Below are 27,114 nucleotides of genomic sequence, written 5' to 3'. Positions count from 1 at the left end.
ATACAGGCACAGAGAAAAGTCTCTAAAAATTAGTATTTCTTGGGTGCTTTGGCCAGGAATAAAAAGAGCCTAACTGTCCCCCTTCCACTTGCCCCTCTGCCACAGGTTTGTTTGTAGCCTCTGGGTGTCAGAATAACTTCCCTCTCGCTTCCCAGGGACGGGGACAGATCCCCGGCTCAGGCCCCGCCCAGGCCCCGCCCACCGCAGCACGAACCGGAAACGCGCTTGGCAGCCGGCTCCTGCACTGGGCATGCGCGGGAGTCGGGGCGCCGACGACCGGCGCGCAGGCGCAGAAGCCGCAGAGGGGCGCCGCGTCGGGTCTCTCTCTGCCCGCCTTCTCTGCTTTCTCCGCGGACTCTGGTCACGGCAGCAGTGACCCTTTCCCCAACCCCAGTGGGCTGGTGGCAGGTGAGGATCAGGGCCCGGGCTGTAGGGAAGCGGGGGCCGTCCCTAACCGCGGCCCCGCCGGCCTCGGCCCCAGCCCCTCGGGGCCTCCTCCCCAGGGGTCTTCTCCCCGGGGGTGGGGGCTCCTCCTCGGGCCGCTCCCCTCGCGGCCCTTCCTGTGGCGCCTCCGCCCGGCAGGCCTCCCGGCCGAGCCCCGACACCTGCGTCCCGCCGGGTCCGCAGGGGGCCTTCTGTGTGTGCCCTGCCCGGGGCGGCGGTCGGGGGACTCACGCCCGCGCGGTGGTCACCGGCCTGGGCGCAGACCAGCACAGGAGGGTCTGCAGTCCAGGCCCCGGCTCCGGCGCTCAGTGACCGGCTGGGCCTGAGCTAGCCCCTTCGCTTTTATTCTGAGTTCACGCTGATGTAGAAAGACGTTCACACCACCGGCCCGACCAGACTGTCGGTATTGTACAAGGCGATGGTTTGTGCAAAAGCCTTTAAGTCCCTGTGGAAATGTTGGCTGTTGTTACGCATCCTGATCCCTTACAAAGCAATGTCCAGGACAGAACTGATCGCTGGAGTATATATACACGGGAAGAGTGAAAACATTTATTAGAAGCATGAGGCTCAACATGTGTTCTAAAATATGTCTCACTGTCGACCACAAAAGAGTTTAACCCCAGTGAAACATTTCCTTGGACATACAGTTTCTATCTTTTTTTTTTTTCTTTGCCCAGGAAGATTTGCCCAGAGCTAACATCTGTGCCCATCTTCCTCTGTTTTGTATGTGGGTCACTGCCACAGCATGGCTGCCCAGGAGTGGTGTAGGTCCACGCCTGGAACCCAACCCCAGCCATGGAAGCAGAGTGTGCTGAACTTAACCACCAGGCAGCTGGCGGGCTCCCGTTTCTACCTTTTTGGGGTAGACACCATATCTTTTACGTTGAAATACTTTACTCCTTGCTTGTTTTCATAAATTCAGAAGATAGTATTGAGTGGCAGGCAATGAGCCAGGCCCTCTGTGATGCGATGGTAGAGGGAGAGGGGCATGCAGATAGGATAATATGGTCACAGTATTATTCATTCAGACCTCACATTCTGTGATTTCTACCAGGATCTTCACCATTTCAAGACTGCATGTTACCATTCTGCTTCATCATTAAGCTTGTAATTACTATGCTTAAATATGTGCAGGTCATCACAGTTTAAAAAGTGCCTGTGTGGGGCCAGCCTGGTGGCATAGTGGTTAAGTTCACGTGCTCTGCTTTGCTGGTTTGGGGTTCACAGGTTCGGATCCCAGGCGCAGACCTACACAAGGTTTATGAAGCCATGCTGTGGCAGGCATCCCACATATAAAGTAGAGGAACATGGGCACAGATGTTAGCCCAGGGCCAATCTTCCTCACCAGTGCCTGCGCATCAGTTATTATTTAATCCTCATTATCCCATTTTACAGATGAGGAAACCAAGACTAAAAGATTAAGTCATTTTTTCAAGGGTGATATTGCTTAGTAGTGAAGGTAAGACTCAAGCAGTTTCTCAGAGCCTGCATTCAAGGCTCTTTCTGCCTCCCCTGCTGCTCTGAATCATCATTTGTCCTAGCAACCTACAAGGACAGCAGAGCAGAAAAACCTGTGTTGGGATCCTGTCAAGAGCAAGTATTGGCACTGTGACTTTGGGCAGATCACTTGGTTTCTCTCCTGTATGGCGGAGGTAGTAATACTTTCTAAGTTGGCCCAAGGATTAAGTAAGCTAATACATGTAAAATGCTTGATCTGTAGTAGGTGTTCTTTTATAAATATATGCTAATTAGATTTCCACTGCATGGCATAGTACTTTCATGGAAATAGTGTTACATTATTGCAATATGGTAAAAGTTTTATAATTCCAGAGTCTTATGTCCAGAAAGGGAACCTGAACAGCTATAGTTTTAATTGTTCTTAGTGAATTTAAATCACTTAAAGTTAGTACTTAAAAAAATTTGAAGACATTAATTAAGCTCATTGTGCAAAGCGCTCACCTGGACAAAGAGAAGGTAAGAGTTCTTTGCTAGCATTTTGATGGTTGATACCTGCTGAAGGCAAGGTTGACGTAAGGGAAGCCATATTGTAGGAAAGAAACCCTATTGTAACTTTGAATGACCTCTGACAAAGTAACCCAGCTGGATATGCACCCTCCAGGAGATCTAAGCGCTCTGTAGATTTTACCACCCCTACTTGTGCGTGTATCTCCCAGCTGCAATAAGATGATAACTGTGTTCTTTTGAGTTCCCTACGAATGTGATGACCCCTGAACAGAGAGCCTATGCTAATAGCCATCATCATTGAAAACTGAAAAATCTGGTGTGGCACTCCCAGTCTGTAACACCAGGAGGTCAACATTCCTAACCCCCTCCCCTATAACTTCACTGGCCCATAAGATTTTGTGCCCCCTTAAGATGGTTCTTTGAGACATTAGTTGGCCATCTTCCCCCTTGCTAGCAAGCTGTAATAAACTGCCCTTTCTTTTCCACCATCTTGCCTCTTGACAATCGGCTTTTGTCTCGCAGCAAGCAGATCGTGCCCTTTGTGCAATAACATGGTGACGTAAGCTTGTAATCATATCTATGGTTTAATAAAAATTCTTAAGCCAGTAATAGGAGGAGTAAAGATTTATGTCAGACACAAATCAAGAGCAGATATGGAAAGACTACGTGTAACATACATGGAAGAAAAAAGATCAAGTGCAAACCCAACCCAGGTCTTCTCCCACCAGCATAAGATGTGGACCGTTTCCAGCAGCTTTGAAACTCTTCCCTCCCCAATCAAACCTCCTTTCCTTGCCATCACTTCCAAACCCCTCCCCAACTGAATTGGGTATTATTATCACCTTGCTTTTGGTTTGTATTCCTAAAACAATATATTCTTTAGTTCACATGTTTTGAACTTTAAAATAGAGAATCATACTGTTTTTCTACTCGTTCTTTGTGAAAAATTGGATTTGTGAGAGTCAAACATGTTGATGCATTAGATATGGAATGAGTTCATTCGTTTTCACTGCTGCTTAATATTCCAATTTTGAGTGTACTCCTATTTTTTTATTTATTATTGTGTCTATGGCAATAGTTGTTTCCAGATTTTTTATTTTTTGGTCTTTGGAAGGGGGATATGTTGTTTGGATTTGCTGTTTATAAACATTCACAGTCATAGCTTATGCTGCCAGTGTGCAGGAGTTCCTCTATGACACATAGGTAGTGGGACTGTTTATTGTCTCAACCAGGACTCTTTGGAGAGTGAAGAGATGCTTCATTTTACTGCAACCATGGGTATCAAATGGAATCATCCTGAAACAGTGAAGATGTATGGCTGTTGAAGTGTGTATCCCTTTCAGCCTGTTCAAATCTTTGGTCCTTTTTTCTGTTGGGGCATTTATTGTCCTATTGATTTCTAGGAATTTTTTATATATTCTTGATCAATTAAGAAGTCTGACACTATCAAGTGTAGGTGAGTGTGTTGAACAAGAATATTTATCCATTGCTACTAAGGGTGTAAATTTGTACGTCCACTTAGTAAAGCAACTTGGCATTCTCTAGTAAAGATAAAGAGGTGTGTTCTCTATGACCCAATACACACACACACACGCACTTTTGGTAGTATCATGAAGACATTTGCACCTGTACACCAGGAGATGTGTACCAGAATGTTCATAAGAGCGCTGGAGTACCAAAAACTTAAAAACACCTCAAAGATCCATCAACAGTAGAGTAGATAATATGTTTTGGCACCATCACACAAGAAAGCATCATGAACAGCGAAGATGAGTGAAATCTAGCTTCACGCCACTTACAAGGTTGAATCTCAAGGTTAAAAGTGGGAGGGGAATAACTCAAAAACTGAAAAATCTAATGTTGTTTGAGGAAATAAACGTGGAAAATTAAAGAAAAACAAGAGTGTGACAAATTTCAGAATATTACCTCTGAAAGAGGAGGGAAGTAGGTATTAGGGTGTATTGTCTTAGCCACAGGTTATAAATACTGTTTGTATCCACTCAATATTTAATAAAAACTATTTCTAGAAAGTGTGCCTTTAGAAGAGAAGGGGGAAAGTAACAAGAACTTGCTAAGCTCTTCTACTCAAAGTAAGAAAACTTACATGTGGCTTTCACAGCTATCACTTTCCATCCAGAGTTGGGTGTGTTATATTTCTACTTACCTCTATGTAAGTGTGTTACTATTACTTAGTTTCTTCTCTGTGTCCTTCCCTGACTTTAGCTCCTCCAGAGCAGGGTAATGTTGCATTGCCTTGGTGTCTGAGACTCAGTAGCCCCCAGTGAATAACATTCCTGGTTTGCAGGACATTTCAATCCAGTTCTTTGGCAGCAGTTTTTAATAAACATGTAGTTTCTATTCAGAAATTGAGATTAACTATAATTTTTACTCTGGATTGGGCAGCATCTTTGTAAACTTAATCACTAGAAAAACGTAGAAATTTATTTTCTAAATTAAATTGGGTTAGAAACAAGATTTCTGAAGACCATCAAAATGTAGTTACCACAAGCATTGACTTGAAAGAATGTTGCTCTTTACTTAGCTTTTTTCCTTTCAGAAGATGATTCTTTAAAAATATGTATTAGGTAAGTTGGTAAGCACAGAATTGCTGCGTCAGAGAGTTTATCCTTTGTCTAGCTGTTCTGCAGAAAAGTTACATTCCCACTATCAATAAATGTTTCCCCCAAATTCCTAAAAACTGTCTCTTCTAAAAATCTTTGCCTATTTCATAGGCAAAACAAAAAAGAAAAATCATCATTTTCACCTGGGTTTCTTTAAGTATTGCTACAGCAGTGGTTTCTTGCTATAACCATCCAGTTCTCATCCTGGGTGGGTCTTGCACAGTGATTACCTTCTCTCATTCCAGTGTCTTCTGGAAGTAGCTCAAGGGCATCTGTGGATAGTCTTTCCTAGGTACCCCCATTTTAGCCTGTCTTTCTGTGAGCCCATCCTTCTTGTAATACACACAAATTAACCTCGACTGGCAGCTATTTCTGCTTATTTTAAAGAATTTGTGTGTGTGTGTGTGTGTGTGAAGAAGATCAGCCCTGAGCTGACATCCGTGCCAATCCTCCTCTTTTTGCTATGGAAGACCGGCCCTGAGCTAACATCTATTGCCAATCCTCCTCCTTTTTTTTTTCCCCCAAGCCCCAGTAGATAGTTGTATGTCATAGTTGCACATCCTTCTAGTTGCTGTATGTGGCACGCTGCCTCAGCATGGCCAGATAAGCGGTGCGTCTGTGCACACCCGGGATCCGAGCCTGGGATCCGAACCCGGGCCGCCAGTAGTGGAGCACGTGCACTTAACCGCTAAGCCATGGGGCCGGCCCCTATTTCTGCTTATTTTAAGAGTAGACTTTTCTCCACATACAAAGAAAACTCTCTCTGATTTCGCCAGTTCTGATGTTCTTTACCTTTCCTGTAATTGTACATATTGGACATTTTCTTATATCCTACATTATCCCACAGTTGTCCATTGATGTAGTCTAGGAATTTCTGGAGTTGTAATCTGAACTGTTGTTATTCTGAGAAGGGGTCAGGACCAACAGTGAATCAGCAGGAGTTACTGGCATCTCCTAGGAACCAGGTCTGTGCTGGGGGCTCGGGACACATCAGTCCTCGGGCCCCGGCCGTGTCATTTACTAACAGCGACTTCAGATGATCTCGTCCCTTCTCTGATCCTCATGTCCTCACCTGTAGAGGAGGGAAGTCGATACCTGTTTCATTCAGCTGTTGTAGAGGTTAAATGAAGTCAAGCTTATTTGATGGGCATCACGCCCAGGCTCCCTTTCCTGCATGGGCAGGACCCAGGGAAAAGCCTTACACATGGGGCGGCCACTCTTTGATGTTCCTGAGCCACCTCCACTTGGGCTCGCTGTGAAACAATGCCAGAAAAAAGGCTCTTGTTCCTTTTCATTGTATTTTTGACTCATTTATAACTAATAATTATTAGATGAATATGTAATAAATGGGAAATTAGTAACTGACTATGCTGGAAAAGAAACTTCTCCAAAATGTTGAACCTTGATGATCTACTTTATAGTCTTATTTTGGATCTCAGGGTGATCCAAGCTAAGAAAAGGGAAGGACAGCTGATTTAGATTAAGGTGACAAAAGTGTTGACAGTGAGGAAAAAGTAATGTTATCCAGAGATCAGCTAAGTATAGGTTTTAAAGGTCAAAAAGGTATTGTTTTTTCCGGAAAAACCCTCATCTTTTATCATAGTCTTAGCTTCCTTAACTTGAATTTGTTCACTATGAGAGTAGAACTATATACAGTAACTTTTGCTTGAAGAAGTTCTTTAAGAAAAGGAGCGAACACTTTTTTTAGAGTTCACACTCCGTGTTTGATTCTGTGGCTTCCAGCAGCCAGCATCAACCCAGCATTTCAGCTGGGACTGTCCTAGTTCTCAGCTTACTAGCTGTGTGATTTTGAGCAAGCAACATAGCGTCTCTAAGCCTCTGTTTCCTCATCTGCTGAGTTAAGGAAGTGATAGCAGCCATATCATAGGCTTGTTCTGAGGACAAGTAAGAAAAGACTTAGAACAATGCCAGCTCCAGAGTAAGTGCCAATAAGCGTCATCTAGTTCTTTGTCATCAGCATCAGCCATCAGCGTGCCTCAGTGAGCATGCCTTCACTTTCTTACTGTTTCTTTTACTCATGCCATCTCACTCTCTCAAGTTCCCAGAATTAAGCAAACAGCATTACAAGTTCCTGGGAAGATGAAGAGATCATTACAGGTTGAAGTGTCTTGGGAAGGCTTCATGAAAAGGAGGGGACTCAGCTGAGTCCTCAAGAGTACGTAGGGTTTAAAAGGCTGGAGACTTCACACCTATCAGGCTAGCTACTGTCAAAAAGACAGAAAATTACAGGTGTCGTCAAGGATGTGGAAAAATTAGAACCGTTGTCCCCTGTTGGTGGAATTGTAAAATGGTGCAACTACTATGGAAAGCAGTTTGGATGGTTCCTCAAAAAGTAAAAATAGAATTACTATATGATCCAGCAATCCCACTTCTGGGTATACACCCAAAAGAATTGAAAGCAGGGTCTCAAAAAGATACCTGTTCACCCATGTTCATAGCAGCAGTATTAGCAATAGCCAAAACGTGGAAGCAACCCAAGTGTCAATCAACAGATAAATGGATAAGCAAGTGTGGTATCTACATACAATAAAATACTATTCAGCCTTTAAAAAGAAGGAAATTCTGACATATGCTACAACATGGATGAAACTTGAGGATGTTATTCTGAGTGAAATAAGCCAGACACAAAAGGACAGGTACTGTGTGATTCCTCTTATGTGAGGTACCTAGAGTAGTCAAATTCATAGAGTCATAAAGTAGAATGATGGTTGCCAGGGGCTGGGGGTTAGAAGAGAATGGGGAGTTGTTGTTTAAGGAGTACAGTTTCAGTTTTGCAGAATGAGAAGAGTTCTGGAGATGGGTGGTGGTGATGCTTGCACAACAATATGAATGTACTTAATACCATTGAACTGTATACGTAAAAATGATTAAGGAGCCAGCCCTGATGGCCTGGTGGTTAAAGTTCCGTGTTCTCACTGGTTCAGTGACCTGGGTTCAGTTCCCGGGCAGGGAGCCACGCCACCCATCTGTTAGTAGCTGTGCTGTGGCAGCAGCTCATGTAGAAGAGCTAGAAGGACTTACAACTAGGATATACAACCATGCCCTGCAGCTTTGGGGAGGAAAATAAAAAAAAAAGAGGAAGATTGGCAACAGATGTTAGCTCAGGGTGACTCTTTCCCTGCAAAAAAAAAAAAAAAAAAAAAAGAATACCTAAAAAAGTGATTAAGATGGTAAATTTTATGCTACGGGTCCTTTACCACAATAATAAATAAATGGCTGGAGAAATGGAGTCTTTTGAATTTTGAACCATTTAAATATATAGCTAATAAACATTTTTTAATAGACTTTTATTTTTTAGAGCAGTTTTAGGTTCACTGCAAAATTGAGCAGAAGGTGCAGAGATTTCCTGTATAGCCTCTGTTTCTCCCATTATCAGCATCCCCCACCAGAGTGGCACATTTGTTACAATTGATGAACCTACATTGACACATCATCACCACCCAAAATCCATAGTCTCTATTAGGGTTTACTCTTGGTGTTGTGCATCCTATGGGTTTCGGGGCAACTGTATAATGACGTGTACTTACCTTAAAATGACATGTATTCACCATTTTTATAAATTAAAAAAATTTTAATATGATACACTCACCTTAATAGAAAGCTGATGAAAGACTTACATTTGTCTTTGTTTCAGGTAACCATGGAGAGTGCTACAGGTGCTAACCAGAGCATGCCTGAGGAGTCCCCACCCACTGAGGGGCGAGCAGAGAGCATCACTCAGCAGGTGCCTCAGGAAGAACAGGGGCAGCTTCTTTATCATGAAGAAACCATTGATCTTGGTGGAGACGAGTTTGAGTCTGAAGAGAATGAGACCATATCAGAAGATTCTAGTAATTTCATAGATAAGCTTAATGAGCACATGATGGAGAGTGTCCTCATTTCTGACTCTCCTAATAATAGTGAGGATGACGTGGCTGACCTTGGTTGTTTGCAGGATGCCTCCGAACCTCCAGAGGGCAGCACTGATCACAGCCTGGAAAATATCTTAGCTAAAGGAGCAGCCGACACTCTGAGTAACCGCAGTGAAAGTGATGGAGAGGAAACGCCTAAAGACATCTCCGACATGACCCCTGACAGAGCATCGTTGAAGGAAGACCCAGAGCAAGAGGAAGTAAGAGGCGTGCCCGCCTCTGAACACGAAGGTGCAGAGGACTCGGGCCCCAGGGACGAAGACGCTCCCCCGGAGAGGCCGCCATCAGAGCTGTCTTCCAGGCAGTCTTCTCCCAAAGACGAGCCGGTACCCGTGTGCACCATCTTCAGCCAGGCCCAGCCCGCACACTCCCAGCCACCCCTGTTTCTGCGGGATGGCTTCGAGTCTCAGATGGTGAAATCTCCTAGTTTCAGTGGCACAAGTGAGGCGGCAGCCAAGACCCCACCTCAGGTGGTCCAGCCAAGCCCCAGCCTGAGTAAATTCTTTGGAGATACAACCAACACTAATTCCTTGGCCTCAGACTTCTTTGATTCCTTCACAACTTCCACTTTCATTTCTGTCAGTAATCCCAATGCAGGCTCTTCACTTCCAGAAAAACTGTCTTCCGTGGCTACTCCGGTGGGGGAAAAATCCCTGGGTTCTGCTGACCCTTCTTACTCCCCAGGGATTGAAAGATCAGAATCTGGTGTTTCGATGGCTTCTGTAGAAATTTCTCAGTCTCCGAAACCATTTTCACAGATCCAAACTGTGTTTGCGGGGAGTGAGGACCCCTTTGCCACCGCCCTGAGCATGAGCGAGATGGACCGAAGAAATGATGCCTGGCTTCCCGGGGACGGGACTAGGGATGTCTTGATTTCAGTAGCAACACAACAGTACAGCACGGTGTTCATAGACAAGGAGAACCTCACCATGCCAGGCCTCAAGTTCGACAACATCCAGGTAAAATATGAAATGTTTCTAAAGCAAACGTTTGCCAGCAGAGTTCTTCTCTATGAAATAGCTAATTCTGGGTCTACATCTCGTTCCTTTTCATGTATTTCTGTTTTACATATATATATAAGACCCTTTAAGGATTAAAAAATCCTTATTTTTCAGCAGTTTAAGATTCTCATTAGCACATTCTGTGATATTATGCCACTAGGTAATTTGGAACCCCGTTGATTTCCCTAACATAGTGTATTTAAGGTACAATCAGAGTCTTAGAAATAAATACCAGTAAAATAAAGACAGAAATACCAGTAAGGTAAGATAATTACATCATAATTCTCCAAAGTAGCTCTAAACTTTGTGTCATCAGTTTATTTGTGACATTTGAGCTCCCGCAAATGATAATCCCCCATTCCTTTTTTTAAATCTGGAGAATATATTTGCATTACATATAACATACTTGCTGTAGAAAGTTTTTATAGATTCGTTAAGAAAAATATGAACAGCCCCCAAAAATAATAAATTGCAAAAATACATGTGTTATATATAGTAAATAATGATATAAAAAAGTTCAATCTCAGTAGTCTTTTTCAAAGATGATAAATGATTTCCATTTTCCATTATCTAATGAGGCATTTTATTTATAGTTATTCCATGCTTGTTAGAGTGTGGGAAAAGAGCCTGTCTCATGAAACCCTGATAGGACTATAAGTTGGTACAAACTTTTTTAAGTAAAATTTTTAAATGCTCATCCAAATGTGCATATCTTTTGACCCAAAAATCCCAGTCTTAGGAGTTTTTTATGAGGAAATAATCTCACCGGTGTAAAAATACCCAACTTTTGGGATGTCCATCAGTGTGTGGTTTATAACTGCAAAGAATCCAAGCTTGTTATCAGGAGTCTGGTTGAATACATTTGACTCATCTTTTACAATCAAATATTTATGTAAGTATTAAAAATGATGATATAGCAGAATTTTTATTGAGGTTCATATTTTATTGTCAAATTTGAAAAACCAGATATAAAGTGTTATGTAACATGCATAATATGATAAACATTTTTGTAAATATATGTATACATACCTATAAATGAATTCATTTGCATGTCAGTGGTAGTTCATTGCACCAGGTTGCAGGTAGGATCAGAGTTTCTCTGGCACGGTGCATGGGGGGCAACACTCTTGCCAGCCTGCTGGCATCATGTTCTGCCCGTGTCTGTCCGCCTGGAACTGAAGAAGGACCTGCTGTCTTCATCAGCCCCTCTTAGGGGAAGGATCCACCCATCCCCACACACACGTGGACGGGTCAGAGGGTCCAGTGCATGGAATGTCTATTGTCATTGACCGTCCTTTGGATCAAGAGACTGCTGAGCCCTGTGAGGGCTGAATTCTGTAGAAAAAGAAAAGTGACATGCTAAAGAAGTGAGGTCGGTTCATTATTTCTCTAGGTAACTGAAGTGTCAGCCTGTAGATTTTGGGTACTTCACATGGCAATCTCTTAGCGTGTTCATTTACTAAACATACATTTATTGTGGGCTTACTGTTTGCCAGACGTTCTGGGCATCCTTCTCTACCCTCTTAAGCGGAATATACTGAACATAAATTTACCTTTGCAGGATCTTTTTAATGAATTGCAATCCTGGACTCTGACTTCAGGGGATCTTGGATGTTTAGGATTTGGTTTATGTTTTCACTCAATGCTTACCCAACCCTCCCTGACGCTGTCTCCATCTCCTGCACCCCAACCCACCTTAGTGTTCCACTTCACATTTCCTACCTTCCCTTCCTTCCTGGGGTCTTTGTACTCTGCCGTTAAGTTCCTTAACCTCAGTAGGTCTGGCCTTTAGCACTTCCTGTCCAGACTATTGTTTGGAGTTTGCTTTCCCCCTGATTATAACTCAGGGGAAAATTGAGGGTTGCCATGGAAATGACTTAAACTCTTGGGTCCCAAGAAGGTGCTGACACCTGGGGTTCTAAGGGTGCTTCACTTTGGTTGCCAAAGGGGCTGGATGAGCACAAGACACTTAGTGGGTGGGGCCAAAGATGCCCAGTACCCTGCAGTGGCTGGGTGGTATCCTATGATAAAAATGTCAGTGATTCTTGAGAAACAGGAGTGCTGAAGAGCACAAGTGCTAGGCTAACCTAGATTGAATCACAGAAGGAGGCCCTGTCTGCAAATGGAGAGCATGGGCCTGTGGCAGGTCCACTGTGGCTTTACAGCTCTGTTGCTCACCTCCCCAGTCATAGGTGGCTGAGATGAGTAGGGCATCGTGTGAGTCAGCAAGGATGAGGGTGTGCCCATTGCATGGACAGAATGCGTACCTAGAGGGCAACCAGGAGAGAGTGTTTTTTCTTCTTGTTTCCTTTAAGTCCTTAGGTAATGTCTTCCATTTCTCTTGCAATTCACAGTGGTTGTTTTGGAAACCTCATGGTAGGTTGAAATATGAACTAAAAATAGTTCCCAAAATACCTTTGACTTTCTATCTCACAAACATGCTAGTTGTGTGCTGACCCGTGTCTCTTCACTTGTATGTTAATCCTTCAAAAAACGTTCATTCCCATGACAAAAAAGATAAACTGTACGGTTAGCCTTCAATGGAAACATCGTGTTGATTTGCCAGAGGACCTAAGATTGGTAGAACAAAGAAGAGTGTCTCTATCAACTCTCTGCACAGCAAACTTTCAAGATGTCAACCAACCATTTCTTGGATTTGCCTGTTAACAAGTTTCTGCCTGTGCCCCTGTCACTGTTCCAGTGTTATTCCTTCTAAATGAGCTTTCTAAAACACTTGCATTGACATTTTTCCAAGTTGCTCATCTACTGGTATCTAATTAAAAATTCTCTTCCCATGGAATAAAATTAGAAAAAAATTTAAATTATTTCTTTATGAAATAATTTATGACTTTTATGGCAGTTTAAGTTAAGTTAGAGACCTTCAAGGTGAATGTGTAACGCTTCACTCAACTACAGTAGCATCAAAAGCAGAACATCAGCATTTTCAACTAATTGCAGTTGTAGATCCCTGCATTCTTAAGAAGTAAATGAAAAGTTTGTTGGGAAATGATAGTTCAGAAATTTTCAGAACCAGGAAAGAATGGAAGTTGGAAACTTGTTTGTATGAAGATTATTCACTAGAGAGAGAGAGAAAGAGGGAGAGAGGAGGGAATAAATAAAATACGACCAGCAGAACTTCAGGACTAAAAGTAATAGGATTGGGCCTTATCTCGGGCATCAGAACACTCTGTCCTGCGCTGGTGGATCTGGAACCCCGACGTACAGACTTTGAGGCTGGATCTGTGCACACCCCTTTCTCATCCCTTTCCCTAATTCTCTCCTTCCCCTTGCCCTTCCTGGAGTTTGGATTTGACAGGAGTCCCATCAGGAAAGCCCACACAGTCTGTGTTAAAACCACTCTCCTAGGCATTCCAAGTCCTTGTGTCAAAAACCTCCACTATGCTGGGAAGGTGGTGGCGTCAGAGGTCTCTGAACTCACCACCTCCCATGGACACAACAAATTTACAGCTACTCTTGGAACAATTACCCCTGACAGAGAACTGAAAACTGGATAAAAAGAACCCCCGCAACAAGGGACAGTGCTGATTGAGGTGGAAGACACAGAAATCCCTTTCTGGAGAGGAAAAGGTCACATTTTAGCCATGGTGCTTTGGCCAAGAGCAGTCTTAAAGTATGAAGCCTCCCTGGAGGAGTGGGAGATCTGAGCGGGAGAGCTTTGCCACGGTGAGCAGCTTTGGGACTCAACACAACCAAGATGAGTGTCATAATATTTGGCTTTGCTGGCTATTAACAACAACAGGGAATACCCCCAGAAAAGCTATTGGACATGAGGGGAAAGAAAAGCCTGCTCATTTTTTTTGTTTGTTTTGTGAGGAGATCAGCCCGAGCTAACATCTGCCAATCCTCCTCTTTTTGCTGAGGAAGACTGGCCCTGGGCTAACATCCATGTCCATCTTCCTCCACTGTATGTGGGATGCCACCACAGCATGGCTTGCCAAGCAGTGCATCGGTGCTTGCCTGGGATCCGAACCGGCGAACCCCAGGCCACCGCAGCGGAGTGCGTGCACTTAACCGCTTGTGCCACAGGGCCGGCCCCAAGAAAAGCCTGCTCTTAAAGGGCCCACACACAAATTCACCCATTTCGGAAAGCAACCTAAAATCGCCAGTAAGAAAGGTGCACGGTCCTTTGGTGAAAAAGACTCACTTGATAGGCTCTGGGCACATCTTGGCAAGAGTTGAGACCTCCCCAGGCTGGCACCACCTCCCCAGGGACTGGGGGAGGTATTATTGGTGGCAGCCATTATTGTGACCTACTGCAGGCGTGCTAACACAGATGCTGGCAGACGCCACTGGACTTCTGACCCTGGCCTTTTAGCACAGAGGTCTGCCCCACCCACTAGAGCACCAATTTAATCCAGCTCAGCCAGGACAGGCAGCCCACCCTAGGGACTGGCCCTACCCAACAGCAAGCCCTCGGGCAACTTGTGGGCCCACATAGGGAGGGTGTGTGCAACCTCTGCAGTGGGGCAAGTGGGTCCACCTCTGTGGGGCAGGGCATGCACGAGGGGTGGGCCTGTATGGGCGGAGTGTGTGGGGCCTCTGTGGTGGGGCAAGTGGGTCCACCTCTGTGGGGCAGGGCATGCACGAGGGGTGGGCCTGCATGGGTGGAGTGTGTGGGGCCTCTGTGGCGGGGCGAGTGGGTCCACCTCTTTGGGGCAGGGCCTGCACGAAGGGTGGGCCTCCGTGGGCAGAGTGTGTGGGACTTCTGCAGCGGGGCAGCTGAGTCTGCTTCAGTGGGTGGGGCAGAGCATACACCAGGGGTGGGCCTGCATTGGCAGAGTGTGTGGGGCCTCTGCAGCGGGGCGAGTGGGTCCGCTTCAGTGGGTGGGGGCGTGCATACGGAGCAGGACTGTGTTGACAGGGTGTGTGGCCCTGTGGGTGATGGGGCTTGTCAGCTGCAGCAGGCTTGTGCTCCTCAAACACTCATATAGGGGATCAGCTCCACCTTCCAGTGCCTGAAACAGTTGTATGTTGCCATGCCTGGGGCTGGCCCCACCCAGCTGCATTCCTGAAGGAGCTGACAACAGCTTTGCAGGCCAGAGACCTACAGCAGTTGTAAACAACTGAGGCTACCAACCAACCACAATGGGGGCCTACTCACTTAACAAAAAAAATGCAACAGGAATGTGCTATTAGACCTTGCAGCCAACTGTGCTGGAGCTCCCCGCGGCTGATAAAGTGACTGAAGGGACCATAGCAGCTGCATGTAGCTGAGCATTACAACCAGCTGGCCAGAGGAACAGCCTAGCCTCCCCATGCACTTGCAGCAAGAGCAACCCTGGCACAACAGAAGGACACATGTAGCCCACACAGGGGTCACTCCTGGAACATTGGGAACTGGTGATGAGAGGGAAGCACACTGCTGGGCCTCATAAGCAACTCTTGCATAAGGCCACCTCTCCAAGAGCAGGAGACTTAGCTGATCTACCTAATACATAGATATAATCACAGAGAAAGAGGCAAAAATGAGGAGACAAAGGAATATGTTCTAAATAAAGAAACAGGATAAATCCTCAGAAAAAGAGCTAAACGAAACAGATAAACAATCACCCTGATAAAGAGTTCAAACTGGTAGTCATAGGGATGCTCAGTGATCTTGGGAGACGAATGGGTGAAGTCAGTGAGAACTTCAACAAAGAATTGGAAAATATAAAAAGAACCAATCAGAAATGAAGAATACAATAATGGAAATAAAAAATTCACTAGAGGGACTCAGTAGCAGAGTAGATGATATAGAAGAACGGATGAGTGAGCTGGACAAAAGACTAGAGAAAATCACGAAAGCAGAACAGATAAAAGACGAAAGAATTAAAAAGAACAAGGACAGTCTAAGGGACCTCTGGGACAACATCAAGCACACTAACGTCCATATTATATGTGTCCAGGAAGAAGATGAGGGAGACAAAGGGGTAGAGAATCTATTCGAAGAAATAATAGCTGAAAACTTTCCTAACCTAAGGAAGGAAAGAGACATCCAGGTACAGGAAGTACAGAGGGCACCAAAAATGATGAACCCAAAGAGGCCCACACCAAGACACATCATAATTAAAATGTGAAGAGTTAAAGAATCCTAAAAGGTGCAAGAGAAATGCAACAAGTTACATACAAAGGAACCCCATAAGGCTGTCAGCTGGCTTCTCAGCAGAACCCTTACAGGCTAGAAGGGAGTAGCACAATATATTTAAAGAGCTGAAAGGAAAAAACCTACAGCCAAGGATACTCCACCCAGCAGGTTATCATTCAGAGTGGAAGGAGAGATAAAGAGTTTTCCAGACAAGCAAAAACTAAAGGAGTTTATCACCAATAAACCAGCCTTACAAGAAATGCTAAAGGGAGTTATTTAGTGGAAAAGAAAAGACCACAAACAAGAATAAGAAAATTATAAAGGAGTTTATCACCAATAAACCAGCCTTACAAGAAATGCTAAAGGGAGTTATTTAGTGGAAAAGAAAAGACCACAAACAAGAATAAGAAAATTATCAGAAAAAAAAACAACCACCAATAAAATCACTGGTAAAGGCAAATATACAGTAAAGATAGCAGATCAACCACTTAACAGATCAACCAATCATCAACTTAATAGAGATGTCAAAAGACAGAAGTACTAAAATCATCTCTTTCCATGATAAGAGAGTAACAGTTACACATGCACAAAAAAGAGGTTAAATATCATATCAAAAAGATGAAATGTGGGAGGAGGCATGTAAAAGAGTAGAGCTTTTAACAACAGCTCAAACTTAAGAGACCATCAACTCAATATAGATTCCTATATATGTAGGTTATTATATATGAACCTCATGGTAATCACAAACGAGAAACCTATAATGAATACACAAAAAATTAAGAGGAGGGAACCCAAACATAATACTAAAGAAAACCATCAACCCTGAAGGGAAGAGAGCAAGAGAAGAAGAAAAGAACAGAAAGGAGCTACTAAAACAGCCAGGAAAAAAGGTAACAAAATGGCAATAAGTACATACTTATCAGTAGCTACTTTAAATGTCAATAGCCTCAATGCTCCAATTAAAAGATATAGGGTGGCTGATTGGATAAAAAACAAGACCCATATATATGCTACATACAAGAGACACACGTCAGACCTAAAGACATACACAAACTGAAAGTGAAGGGATGGAAAAAGATACGGCATCCAAATGGCAATGAAAAGAAAGCTGGGGTAGCAATACTTATATCAGACAAAGTAGACTTTAAAACAAAAACTTTAACGAGACAAAGAAGGGTACTACATAATGATAAAGGGAACGATCAAACAAAAGGATCTAACACTTGTAAATATCTATGCACCCAACATAGGAGCACCTAAATATATAGAGGAATTATTAACAGACATAGGACATGAAATAGACAGTAACACAATAACAGTAGGGAACTTTAACACTCCACTTACAGCAATGAATAGATCATCCAAACAGAAGACCAACAAGGAACACTTGGCCTTAAATGACACATTAGACCAGACAGACTTAGTAGATATATACAGAACGTTCCATCCAAAAACCGCAGATTGTACATTCTTTTCGAATGCACATGGCACATTCTTCAGGGTAGGTCACATATTAGGCCACAAAACAAGTCTCAATAAATTAAAGAAGATTGAAATAATACCTAGTATCTTTTGTGACCACAGCAATGTGAAACTAGAAATCAGCTATAAGAAGAAAAATTGGAAAAGCCACAAATAGTGGAGATTAAACAAAATGCTACTGAACGACGATTGGGTCAACAAAGAAATCAAAGGAGAAATCAAAAAATATCTGGAGACAAATGAAAATGAAAATACGACATGCCAAATTTTATGGGATACAGCAAAAGGCCTTCTAAGCGGGAAGTTTAGAGCAATTAATGCCAACCTCAACAAACAGGAAAAATCTGAAATAAACAATCTAACAGTGCATCTAAAGGAACTGGAAAAAGAAGAACAAAGCCCAAAATTAGTAGAAGGAAGGAAATAATAAAAATCAGAGCAGAAATGAATGAAATAGAGATGAAAAAAATGATAGAAAACATCAGCAAAATGAAGAGCTGGTTCTTTGATGAGATAAACAAAATTGACAAACCTTTAACTAGACTCACCAAGAAAAAAAGAGAGAAGGCTCAAATAAATCAGAAATGAAAGAGGAGAAATTACAACAGACAACTCAGAAATACAAAAGATTAAAAGAGAGTACTACAAAAAGCTATACACCAACAAATTGGATAATCTAGAAGAAATGGTTAAATTCTTAGAATCATACAACCTTCCAAAACAGAATCAAGAAGAAATATAGAATTTTAATAGACCAATCGCCAGTAAGGAGATCAAAACAGTAATCAAACCGCCCCCCCCAAAAAAAAAAACATAAAAGTCCAGGACTAGATGGCTTCCCTGGTGAATTCTACCACACATTCCAAAAAGGCTTAATACTTATCCATCTCAAACTCTTCCAAAAAATTGAAGAGTGGAAGCTTCCTAACTGATTCTGTGAGGCCAACATCAGCCTGATACCAAGAACACACAAGGACAATACAAAATAATAAAATTATAGGCCAATATCACTGATGAACATGGATGCCAAAGTCCTCAAGAAAATATTGGCAAACCGAATACAACAGTACATTAAAAAGATCATACACCATGATCAAGTGGGATTTGTTCCAGGGATGCAGGGATGGTTCAACATCCACAAATCAAACAGCATGATACACCACATTAACAAAATGAAGAATAAAAGCCACATGATCATCTCAATAGATGCAGAGAAAGCATTTGACAAGATACAGCATCCATTTATGATAAAAAACTCTGAATAAAATGGGTATAAAAGGAAAGTACCTCAACGTAATAAAGGACATATATGACAAACCCACAGCTAATATCATTCTCAATGGAGAAAAACTGAAAGCTATCCCCTCTAAGACCAGAAACCAAACAAGGATGCCCACTTTGCCCACTCTTATTTAATGTAGTATTGGAAGTCATAGCCAGAGCAATCAGGCAAGAAAAAGAAATAAAAGGGATCCAAATTGGAAAGGAAGAAGTGAAACTGTTACTATTTGCAGATGACATGATTTTATATATAGAAAACCCTTAAAAATCCCTCAAAAAACTTTTAGAAATAATAAATGAATATGATAAAGTTGCAGGATACAAAATCAACATACAAAAATCAGTTGCATTTCTATACACTAACAACAAAGTAGCAGAAAGTGAAATTAAGAATACAATCCCATTTACAATTGCAACAAAAAGAATAAAATACCTAGGAATAAATTAACCAAAGAGGTGAAAAACCTGTACACTGAACACTATAAAACATATAAAATTGAAGAAGACACAAAGAAATGGAAAGATATTCAGTACTCTTGGATTGGAAAAATTAACATAGTTAAAAGTCCATACTTCCCAAAACAATCTATAGATTCAACGCAATCCCTTTCCAAGTTCCAACAACATTTTTCACAGAAATGGAACACAGAATCCTAAAATCTATAGAGAACAACAAAAGACCATAAATAGCCAACGGAATCCTGAGGAAAAAAAAAACAAAGCTGGAAGTACCACCCTCCCTGACTTCAAAATATGCTACAAAGCTATAGTAATCAAAACAGCATGGTACTGGCGCAAATACAGACACACAAATCAATGGAACAGAATTGAGAGCCCGGAAATAAACTCACCCTTCTGCGGTCAGCTAATTTTCGACAAAGGAGCCAAGAACATACAGTGGAGAAAGGAAAGGAAAGTCTCTTCAATAAATGGTGTTGGGGAAACTGAACAGCCACATGCAGAAGAATGCAAGTAGACCATTATCTTACACCATACACAAAAACTAACCCAAAGTGGATTAAAGGTTTGAATTTAAGACCTGTAACCATGAAAATTCTAGGAGAAAACATAGGCAGCACGCTCTTCAACATTGGTCTCTGCAGCATATTTTCAAGTGCCATGTCGGACCAGGCAAGGGAAACAAAAGAAAAAACAAACAAATGGGACTACGTCAAACTAAAATGCTTCTGCACAGCAAAGGAAACCATCAACAAAACAAAAAGACAACCTAACAATGGAGAGAAGATATTTGCAAACCATGTGTCTGTTAAGGGTTTAATAATATCCAAAATATATAAAGAACTCATACATCTCAAAAACAAAAAAAACTAACAACTCAATTAAAAAATGGGCAAAAGATCTGAACGTTTTCCCAAAGAAGGTATACAGATGGCCAAGAGGCACATGAAAAGATGTTCAACATCACTAATTATTAGGAAAATGCAAATCAAAACTACAATGAGATATCACCTCACGCCCGTCAGAATGGCTATAATTAACAAGACAAGAAATAACAAGTGTTGGAGAAGATGTGGAGAAAAGGAAACACTTATACACTGTTGGTGGGATTGGGAACTGGTACAGCCACTATGCAAAACAGTTTGGAGAGTCCTCAAAAAATTAAGAAGAAAAAATGCCATACGATCCAGCTACTCAACTGCTGGGTATTTATCCAAAGAACATGTAAACACGAATGTGTGAAAATATATGCACCCCTGTGTTCATTGCAGCGTTATTCACAATAGCCAAGACTTGGAAGCAACCTAGGTGCCCATCAGGGGACGAATGGGTAAAGAATATGTCGTATATATACACAGCGAAATACTATTCAGCCATAAAAAAAGATGAAATCTTACCATTTGTGACAGCATGGATGGACCTTGAGTGTATTATGCTAAACAAAATAAGTCAGAGGGAGAAAGTCAAATACTGTAGGATCTCACTCAGAAGATAAAAACAACAACAAACAGACACATAGAGACGGAGATCGGATTGGTGGTTACCAGAGGGGAAAAGGGGAGGGAGGTGGGTAAAAGGGGTGATTGGCAAATGTGTATGGTGATAGATGGTAATTAGTCTTTGGGTGATGAACATGATGTAATCTGCACAGAAATGGAAATATAATGATGTTATAAACCAATGTTACATCAGTTAAAAAATAAAAGAAAAAGAAACCTCCAGAAATTGGAAGATGTACCTGTTACTGCAGGGCTACTAGCTACAAATTCTCTTATCTTTAGTTAGTCTGAAAAAGTTATTTATTTCATCTTCATTGTTAAAGGTTGTTTTTGCTGGATGTGCAATGTGTTTACAATATATGGAACTCTAGGTTGACAGTTTCATTTCCAATAAGCACTTTAAAAATGCCCTTCCATTGTCTCCTGGCTCATATCATTGCTGATGGGAAGTCTGTAAAGTCTTTATCTCTGCTCTTGTACCTAATGTATATTTTTCTCCTGGTTGCTTTTAAGATTGCATCAGTGGTTTTCAGCAGTTTGATTTTGATGTTCCTTCACATGGTTTTCTTTTATGTTTTTCTTGCTTAGGATTCATTGACCCAATTGCATCTATAAGTTTATCATTTTCGTCAGTTTCGGAACATTTTTGATCATTACTTCTTCAAATCGTTTTTCGGTTTTTCCCTTTCTCCTCTACTTCTGGCGTCTCCAGTTCCACATACTCCTTAATGTTGTGTGGGAGATCAAAATTGGCCACCCTGAAATATGTCTCTTTACCTTGATCATTTTCTCTGATGGACATTTGACCTCCCCCAAACTGCCTAAAGCATTTAACATAGAAGACCTGTTTCAGCAAAGAGCCACTATCATATGATGGCTGTACTGTAATGTAAAATAGATGTTACAATAGGAAAGGCACAAACAAGCCCTTCTTATCAAGAATTCAGTCTCTCCCCGGCCACATTCTCTAGGTGGCCCTGAAAAGGGTTGTCAGACGAACATTTACATTTGTAAAGGTATCTCCCTCTCTGTATTGGGAGGAGGGGGGCATGGCCTTATCTGTGGAAACTCTTATCAGTACAGAAGGAGAGGACTTACATCTGCATACTTTTGATTGCTGTGCTTTCTGTTAATCTCCCATAACTGACTCCCCCACCTCCAACATGGTCCCCTTCTCTTTAGCTGAAGATGCTATTTAAGATGAAAATCTCTGTCATTTTGTCAAGAAACTCAGTTTCTCTGGTTTCTCCCATGTATATATGTTATAAAACTTGGTATTATTTTCTACTGCTAACCTGTCTTTTAATTATTTTGTCAGCCATAAGCACCTCAAGGGAAAGGGCAGAGGGGGATTTTCCCTCTTCCCCAACAGTTGCTAATGACCTTATGAAGGATCTGTTTTTGTTTTTGTTTTTCAGTCTTTTTTTAAACTCTTCATGCTAAAGTTTGGAATTCTCTTTTTGTGTCCTTAAGTTCATTTATCTTTCCTTCTGCACTTTGTAGTTTTCAGTTGATGCTATTTAGTGAACTTTTCATGTTTTTTGTCTCCAGAATTTCCATTGGTTCTTTTTTTATATCTCTTTCTTTCCTCGTTGTGTTCAAGTTTTACTTTAGATCCTTGAGCACATTTTAATAGCTGTCTTAGGGTTCTCTTCTGAAAATTCCATCATCTCTCTGACTTCTGGGTCTCTTTCTATTTAATTTTTCTCTTGGTTATGGGCCTCATGTGCCTGCTTTTTCACATGTCCAGTAATTTTTGGTTAGAGGTTGGACATTATGTATTTCATGTTGTTGAGTGTCTGTCTTTTGTCATCTTCCTTCAAAAAGACTAGCACTTTGTTCTGGCAGGTAGGTAAGTTATATGCATATTTATTTGATCCTTTTCAGGTTTGTTTTTAAGCTTTTTAGAGTGAATTGAGAGTAGCTTTTACTCTTTGGTGACCTTTCTGAAGTCTGTACTGAAAAGCTCAGTGTTCAGTGAGAGCCCTCCACAATGGCTGGCCTGTGCTCAACATCTCCTGGCCCGTGTGGGCTCTGGGATTGGGTCAGTTCACACTCCCCTGTCGTTTTGCCCTGTGTTCTAAAGCGTTCACCCTCTGTGTGTGCCATTTAGTGTGCAACAGTGGACTTAAGGCTGTTGCATGGATTTCTTTTTTTTTTTTTTAAAGATTTTATTTATTCATTTTTTCCCCCCAAAGCCCCAGTAGATAGTTGTATGTCACGGGTTCACATCCTTCTAGTTGCTGTACGTGGGACCCGGCCTCGCGTTGGACGGAGAAGTGGTGCCCTGGGGTGTGCCCGGGATCCGAACCCGGGCCGCCAGCATCAGAGCGCGCGCACTTAACCGCCAAGCCACGGAGCCGGCCCCTGCACGGATTTCTAAAGCTCATTCTTTGCAGAGCTCCCTCCTTTCCAGTGTTCTGGCCTGAAAATTCCAGCCACCTCGACCTCTCAGACTCCCTACTTGTGTCCTCACCTCTGCACGTTCACAACGCTCTGCTTGGGACTCCCCTCCTGCCTGTGGTCCAAAGAGTATCTTTGGGTTCAGGAGCTCAACTCATCTTTTCCCTTCTCTTGGATCACAGTCCTTTTTTGTTTTTTTTTCCCAGCGTTCTAGTTGTTTGCATTAGGACAAAAATGGACTAGACTAAGTGGAAACATGTGAGTCAGATAGGGAAGACCTGGAGACGCCAGTCCAGGCCAGTTGTGACAGTCCTAAAGCTGATTTATATGTTAAAGCATTCTCTTAAATTCTATTTTGTTTAGGGTCTCAAAAGAAAAGGGGTTTAGGATTGTTTTTATTTTTACAACTTTATTGAGATATAATTCACATACCATATGATCAATACATTTAACTTACAAGTCAGTGGTTTTTAGCATTTTGAAAGAATTGTGCAACTATCACCACAGTCAATTTTTACAACGATTTTCATCACCCCAAAAAGAAGCCCCAGACCCTTTCACACTCACTTCCCATCTCCGCCACCCTCCCCTCAGCTCCTGTCAACCACTAATCTACTTTGTGTCTCTATGGAGTCTCCTGTTCTGGACATTTCATACAAACGGGATCATACAGTATGTGGTCTTCCATGACTGGCTTCTTTCACCTTGCGGAACATTTTCTAGAGTCATCCATGTGGTAGCATATATTGGCCCATCATTCCTTTCTATTGTCAGATAATATCCCATTGTGTAGATATTCCACGTTTTATTTATCCATTCATCAGTTGATGGATGTTTGAGTTGTTTCGGCTTTTTGATGGCTGTTGTGAATAACGCTGCCGTGAACGTTCACATATTTGCGTGGACATATGTTTCCAGTTCTCTTGGGTATACACCTACAAGTGCAATTGCTGGGTTACATAGTAACTCTGTGTTTCACCTTTTGAGCAACGTCCAAACCACCTTCCAAAATGGCTGCACCATCTTACTTTCCACCAGCAGTGCATCAGGGTTCCAATTCTCCAGGACTTCAAGTTTGGAGTTTTGTTTTGTTTTTCTTTGTTTGTGTGTTGTTGGTTCACTTGGTGTCACTTCCCCTGGGAGAATGCAAACACCGGAGTGAAAGGATAGAACACTCCCAGAGTAAACAGCTGCACTTCTCCATTGGAACGAAGGCAAAGAGCTCAGTGCGTCCTGGGTCAGGTGCAGGTGCTCTGTCTTTTCAGCACCGCTGCCCCATGACCACTTGCGTTGTTAGGTTTCCCAGACAGTAAAGCCCATACTTTGTGAATCAGCCTCTCTGGGTTCTGTTTTGTCTCTTCCGTCTGTTCCCACACTGCAGGAGGGGTCTCAGGCCCAAGACCATCTGCGAGCTGAGATCCAGCCACTTGCTTTTCCATAAATGCATCTGACCCAGGGAATGGGTGTCCTCCCTTTAGCCAGACTGTGAGTGAGTGAGTCCTGGCTCATTCACGTGGTATCTCCCCACGACCCTGCCCTGGCCCTGGATGCAGTAGGCCCTCACCTAAAAGTTTCCTGAGGTGAAGGAATCTACTGGGTTCCAGGTGGATCCCATCCCAGGTGCAGCGACATAGCTCTCAAACACTCCCGGTGGTAGAAGCTGGCTCCACTCTCGCCAGTAACCATAGGACGATGTGCAGTAAAGCTGCCGTGACCCCTGTGCCATCGTTGCCTTCAGCCTAGTGACACAGCACGAGTTAGGTTCATGTTAAGACATTTTGTCCCATCTTTGGCCTTTCACAGGTGAGAGGTTTGTTAGTCATAGATAATGTTCCTGTCTCGGGAACTTCCTGTGGTAAATAAAATATTCACTAATGGAGAATTTTAAGGGCACCAGATTTCCACAGGGTTGTCTGATTAACTGAGAACATTGCAAGGATGGAGGGGTTAAATTGGTCCTGCCTCCACAGCATTAAGGTGTGATTTTGCCCTTTCCTGGTTCACGGCTCCTGTGGCTCAGATGGAGCTCTCGTCTGATAGGAGTTGCATTGTGCAAAGCTTTATGCAGGCATATGGCTGAGCTCTTTTTATGCTGCCCTTTAATTATCCTCCTAGATCACGAGCCGCTTTTGTGGCTCTGGCATTTGAAATATTTCACCTTACTCTCTGAAAGCAAAAATCACAAAACTGCTGCTTCTCGATCTCTGCCCCATGTATTGAGAGATGTGGCTTGGCCCTTTGAGCGCCAGGCTTTGTGGCCAAGCCAGAACCAGGATCATGGCCCAGAGTCCCCACCGCTCCATTTTCACTCCCCTTCAGTGGAAGGTGCAGCAGACATGGCAGCAGCACCTTTCCTGCATCTACTGCTCTCGTTGTCATCTACATGGTGGTGTGTTTTTTAAGTGTCACTTGTTTGGACTATAATGAAAGATTAAGTAACCTTGCATATAAGTGGAACTACTCTGTGCCTTTATTTTCCCCGACAGGAGCAGGAAAACAACAGGAAGGGAGCTGGGACAGTGGTGGAGTCTGCGGAAATGTGTCAGCTTCCTCTCCATCCTCAGTCTCTGTTTGCTCCCACTTGTCCCCTGCAGTATTAGCATTTGCTGGCCTGGGGCTCACTGAGATGGAGAGATTTGGGCCTTGTTTGCTACCAGCCGCCCCACCCACCCGGGTTGGCCTAGGTTTTGCTTCTCCTGGTGGCTCACCGGGGAGTTCTGGTGGGGGCTCTTATGCTGTGCCCTCATCCAGGTGGATGCTCTGGCTCAGGCTTGCCGCCCCACAAGACACCGAGAGCGTGTCGGGGAAGGCCAGACCAGCTTTCACTTCCGTGGCCTCAGATCTGCTGCTCCCGTCCCAGCGCCCTCCCCAGGCAGCGGCACCCTACAGGGAGAGGGGTGGTTCAGAGCTCTCTCCCATCACGACTCTTTGTCCTGGGCCCTGGGCCACCCTGCTTTGTTGCCTGTGACCTCTGACTCCTCCTTGATGGGTGGGCCTCACAGCAGTGGGCTCAGGCTGTGGTGCCTGGTCCCCATGCTGACCTCAGCCTGTGGCACAGCCACCAAGCAGCACTGAGGCCTGCAGGTCTGTGCAGCTTTCTCAGCATGCTTCCATCACGGGACCCCTGTTCCCGCAGGCGTTGGACTTGGTGGCCCCCAGCTCAGACATGCTTTGCCCTTCTTCAGCTGGGAGAATCATGCTGGCGTTGACATACTGAGCACCTGGGCCTCTGTCCTTGGCTCATCCCCATGTCTCACCAGCTTAAGAGATTTCTCTCTGGTCATCCCAGGCCTGTCCTTCTTGCCCTGTCCTTGCCAAAGCACTTTCTCCCCTGCCCCTTGCCCTTCCGTCTTCCCTTTAAAGTAAGGGACTTCATATTCCACTTTCAATGTCCTTCAGCCCTGTCTGCAGGTGGGTCTAACCTGAGGAATCAGGTTGTGAGAAAGAAGGTCCTCGTGCAGAGGCTCACGTGGACTCGTCCTTGGTGAGCAGCATTACTCCTGTGAGCAGAGGGCCTCGCCAAGCAGGGTTGCAAAGGACCTGCAGGGAAAGGGACTCTTCTGTTTTTCTCAGGCTAAGGAGTGAGCTTAGCTTTGGAAGGAAGGCGGCACCCCGTGCCACTAGGAACTTCTTTAAGCAGGCCATTCCCAGAGGCCCGGGCCAGCTGGTGGATTGATGGGATTGAGCAGAGTGCTGCTCAGGCCTGCCTACCTCAGCATGAGTACTCCTCCCAGTGACTCCCAGCCCCTTGTCCCCAGGGTGTTACCTCACACCGAAGGGGCCTCCACAGGCCCCTCACTTGAAGCCCCTCCTGGCTTAACGTGCCGCTTATATAAGCCTGGTACAGGTGGTAGTGATTTACCACTTTCTCTCCAAAAAAAAAGAGCAATTCTACAATACACATTTTATTAAAGATCGTCATACTTTAGCTCTGGTTAATTG

The 27,114-nt window shown here is 43.4% G+C and overlaps 1 protein-coding gene across 1 annotated transcript in view; it reads left to right on the top strand.

Annotated features, from left to right (window-relative positions):
* Positions 1-297: 297 nt before the first annotated feature.
* TRAPPC12 (trafficking protein particle complex subunit 12) overlaps positions 298-27,114 on the top strand; it is a 97,322-nt gene continuing 70,505 nt past the window's right edge. The window contains exons 1-2 of the mRNA XM_058551854.1: positions 298-408; positions 8,686-9,921. Coding sequence (XP_058407837.1) covers positions 8,692-9,921 — 1,230 coding nt within the window. The 5' untranslated portion in view covers positions 298-408; positions 8,686-8,691. The remainder of the gene's footprint in view (positions 409-8,685; positions 9,922-27,114) is intronic.

Source organism: Diceros bicornis, chromosome 12, assembly GCF_020826845.1.
Source record: "Diceros bicornis minor isolate mBicDic1 chromosome 12, mDicBic1.mat.cur, whole genome shotgun sequence".
Taxonomy (NCBI): Eukaryota; Metazoa; Chordata; class Mammalia; order Perissodactyla; family Rhinocerotidae; genus Diceros; species Diceros bicornis.
This window is presented reverse-complemented; position numbering and strand designations above follow the sequence as displayed.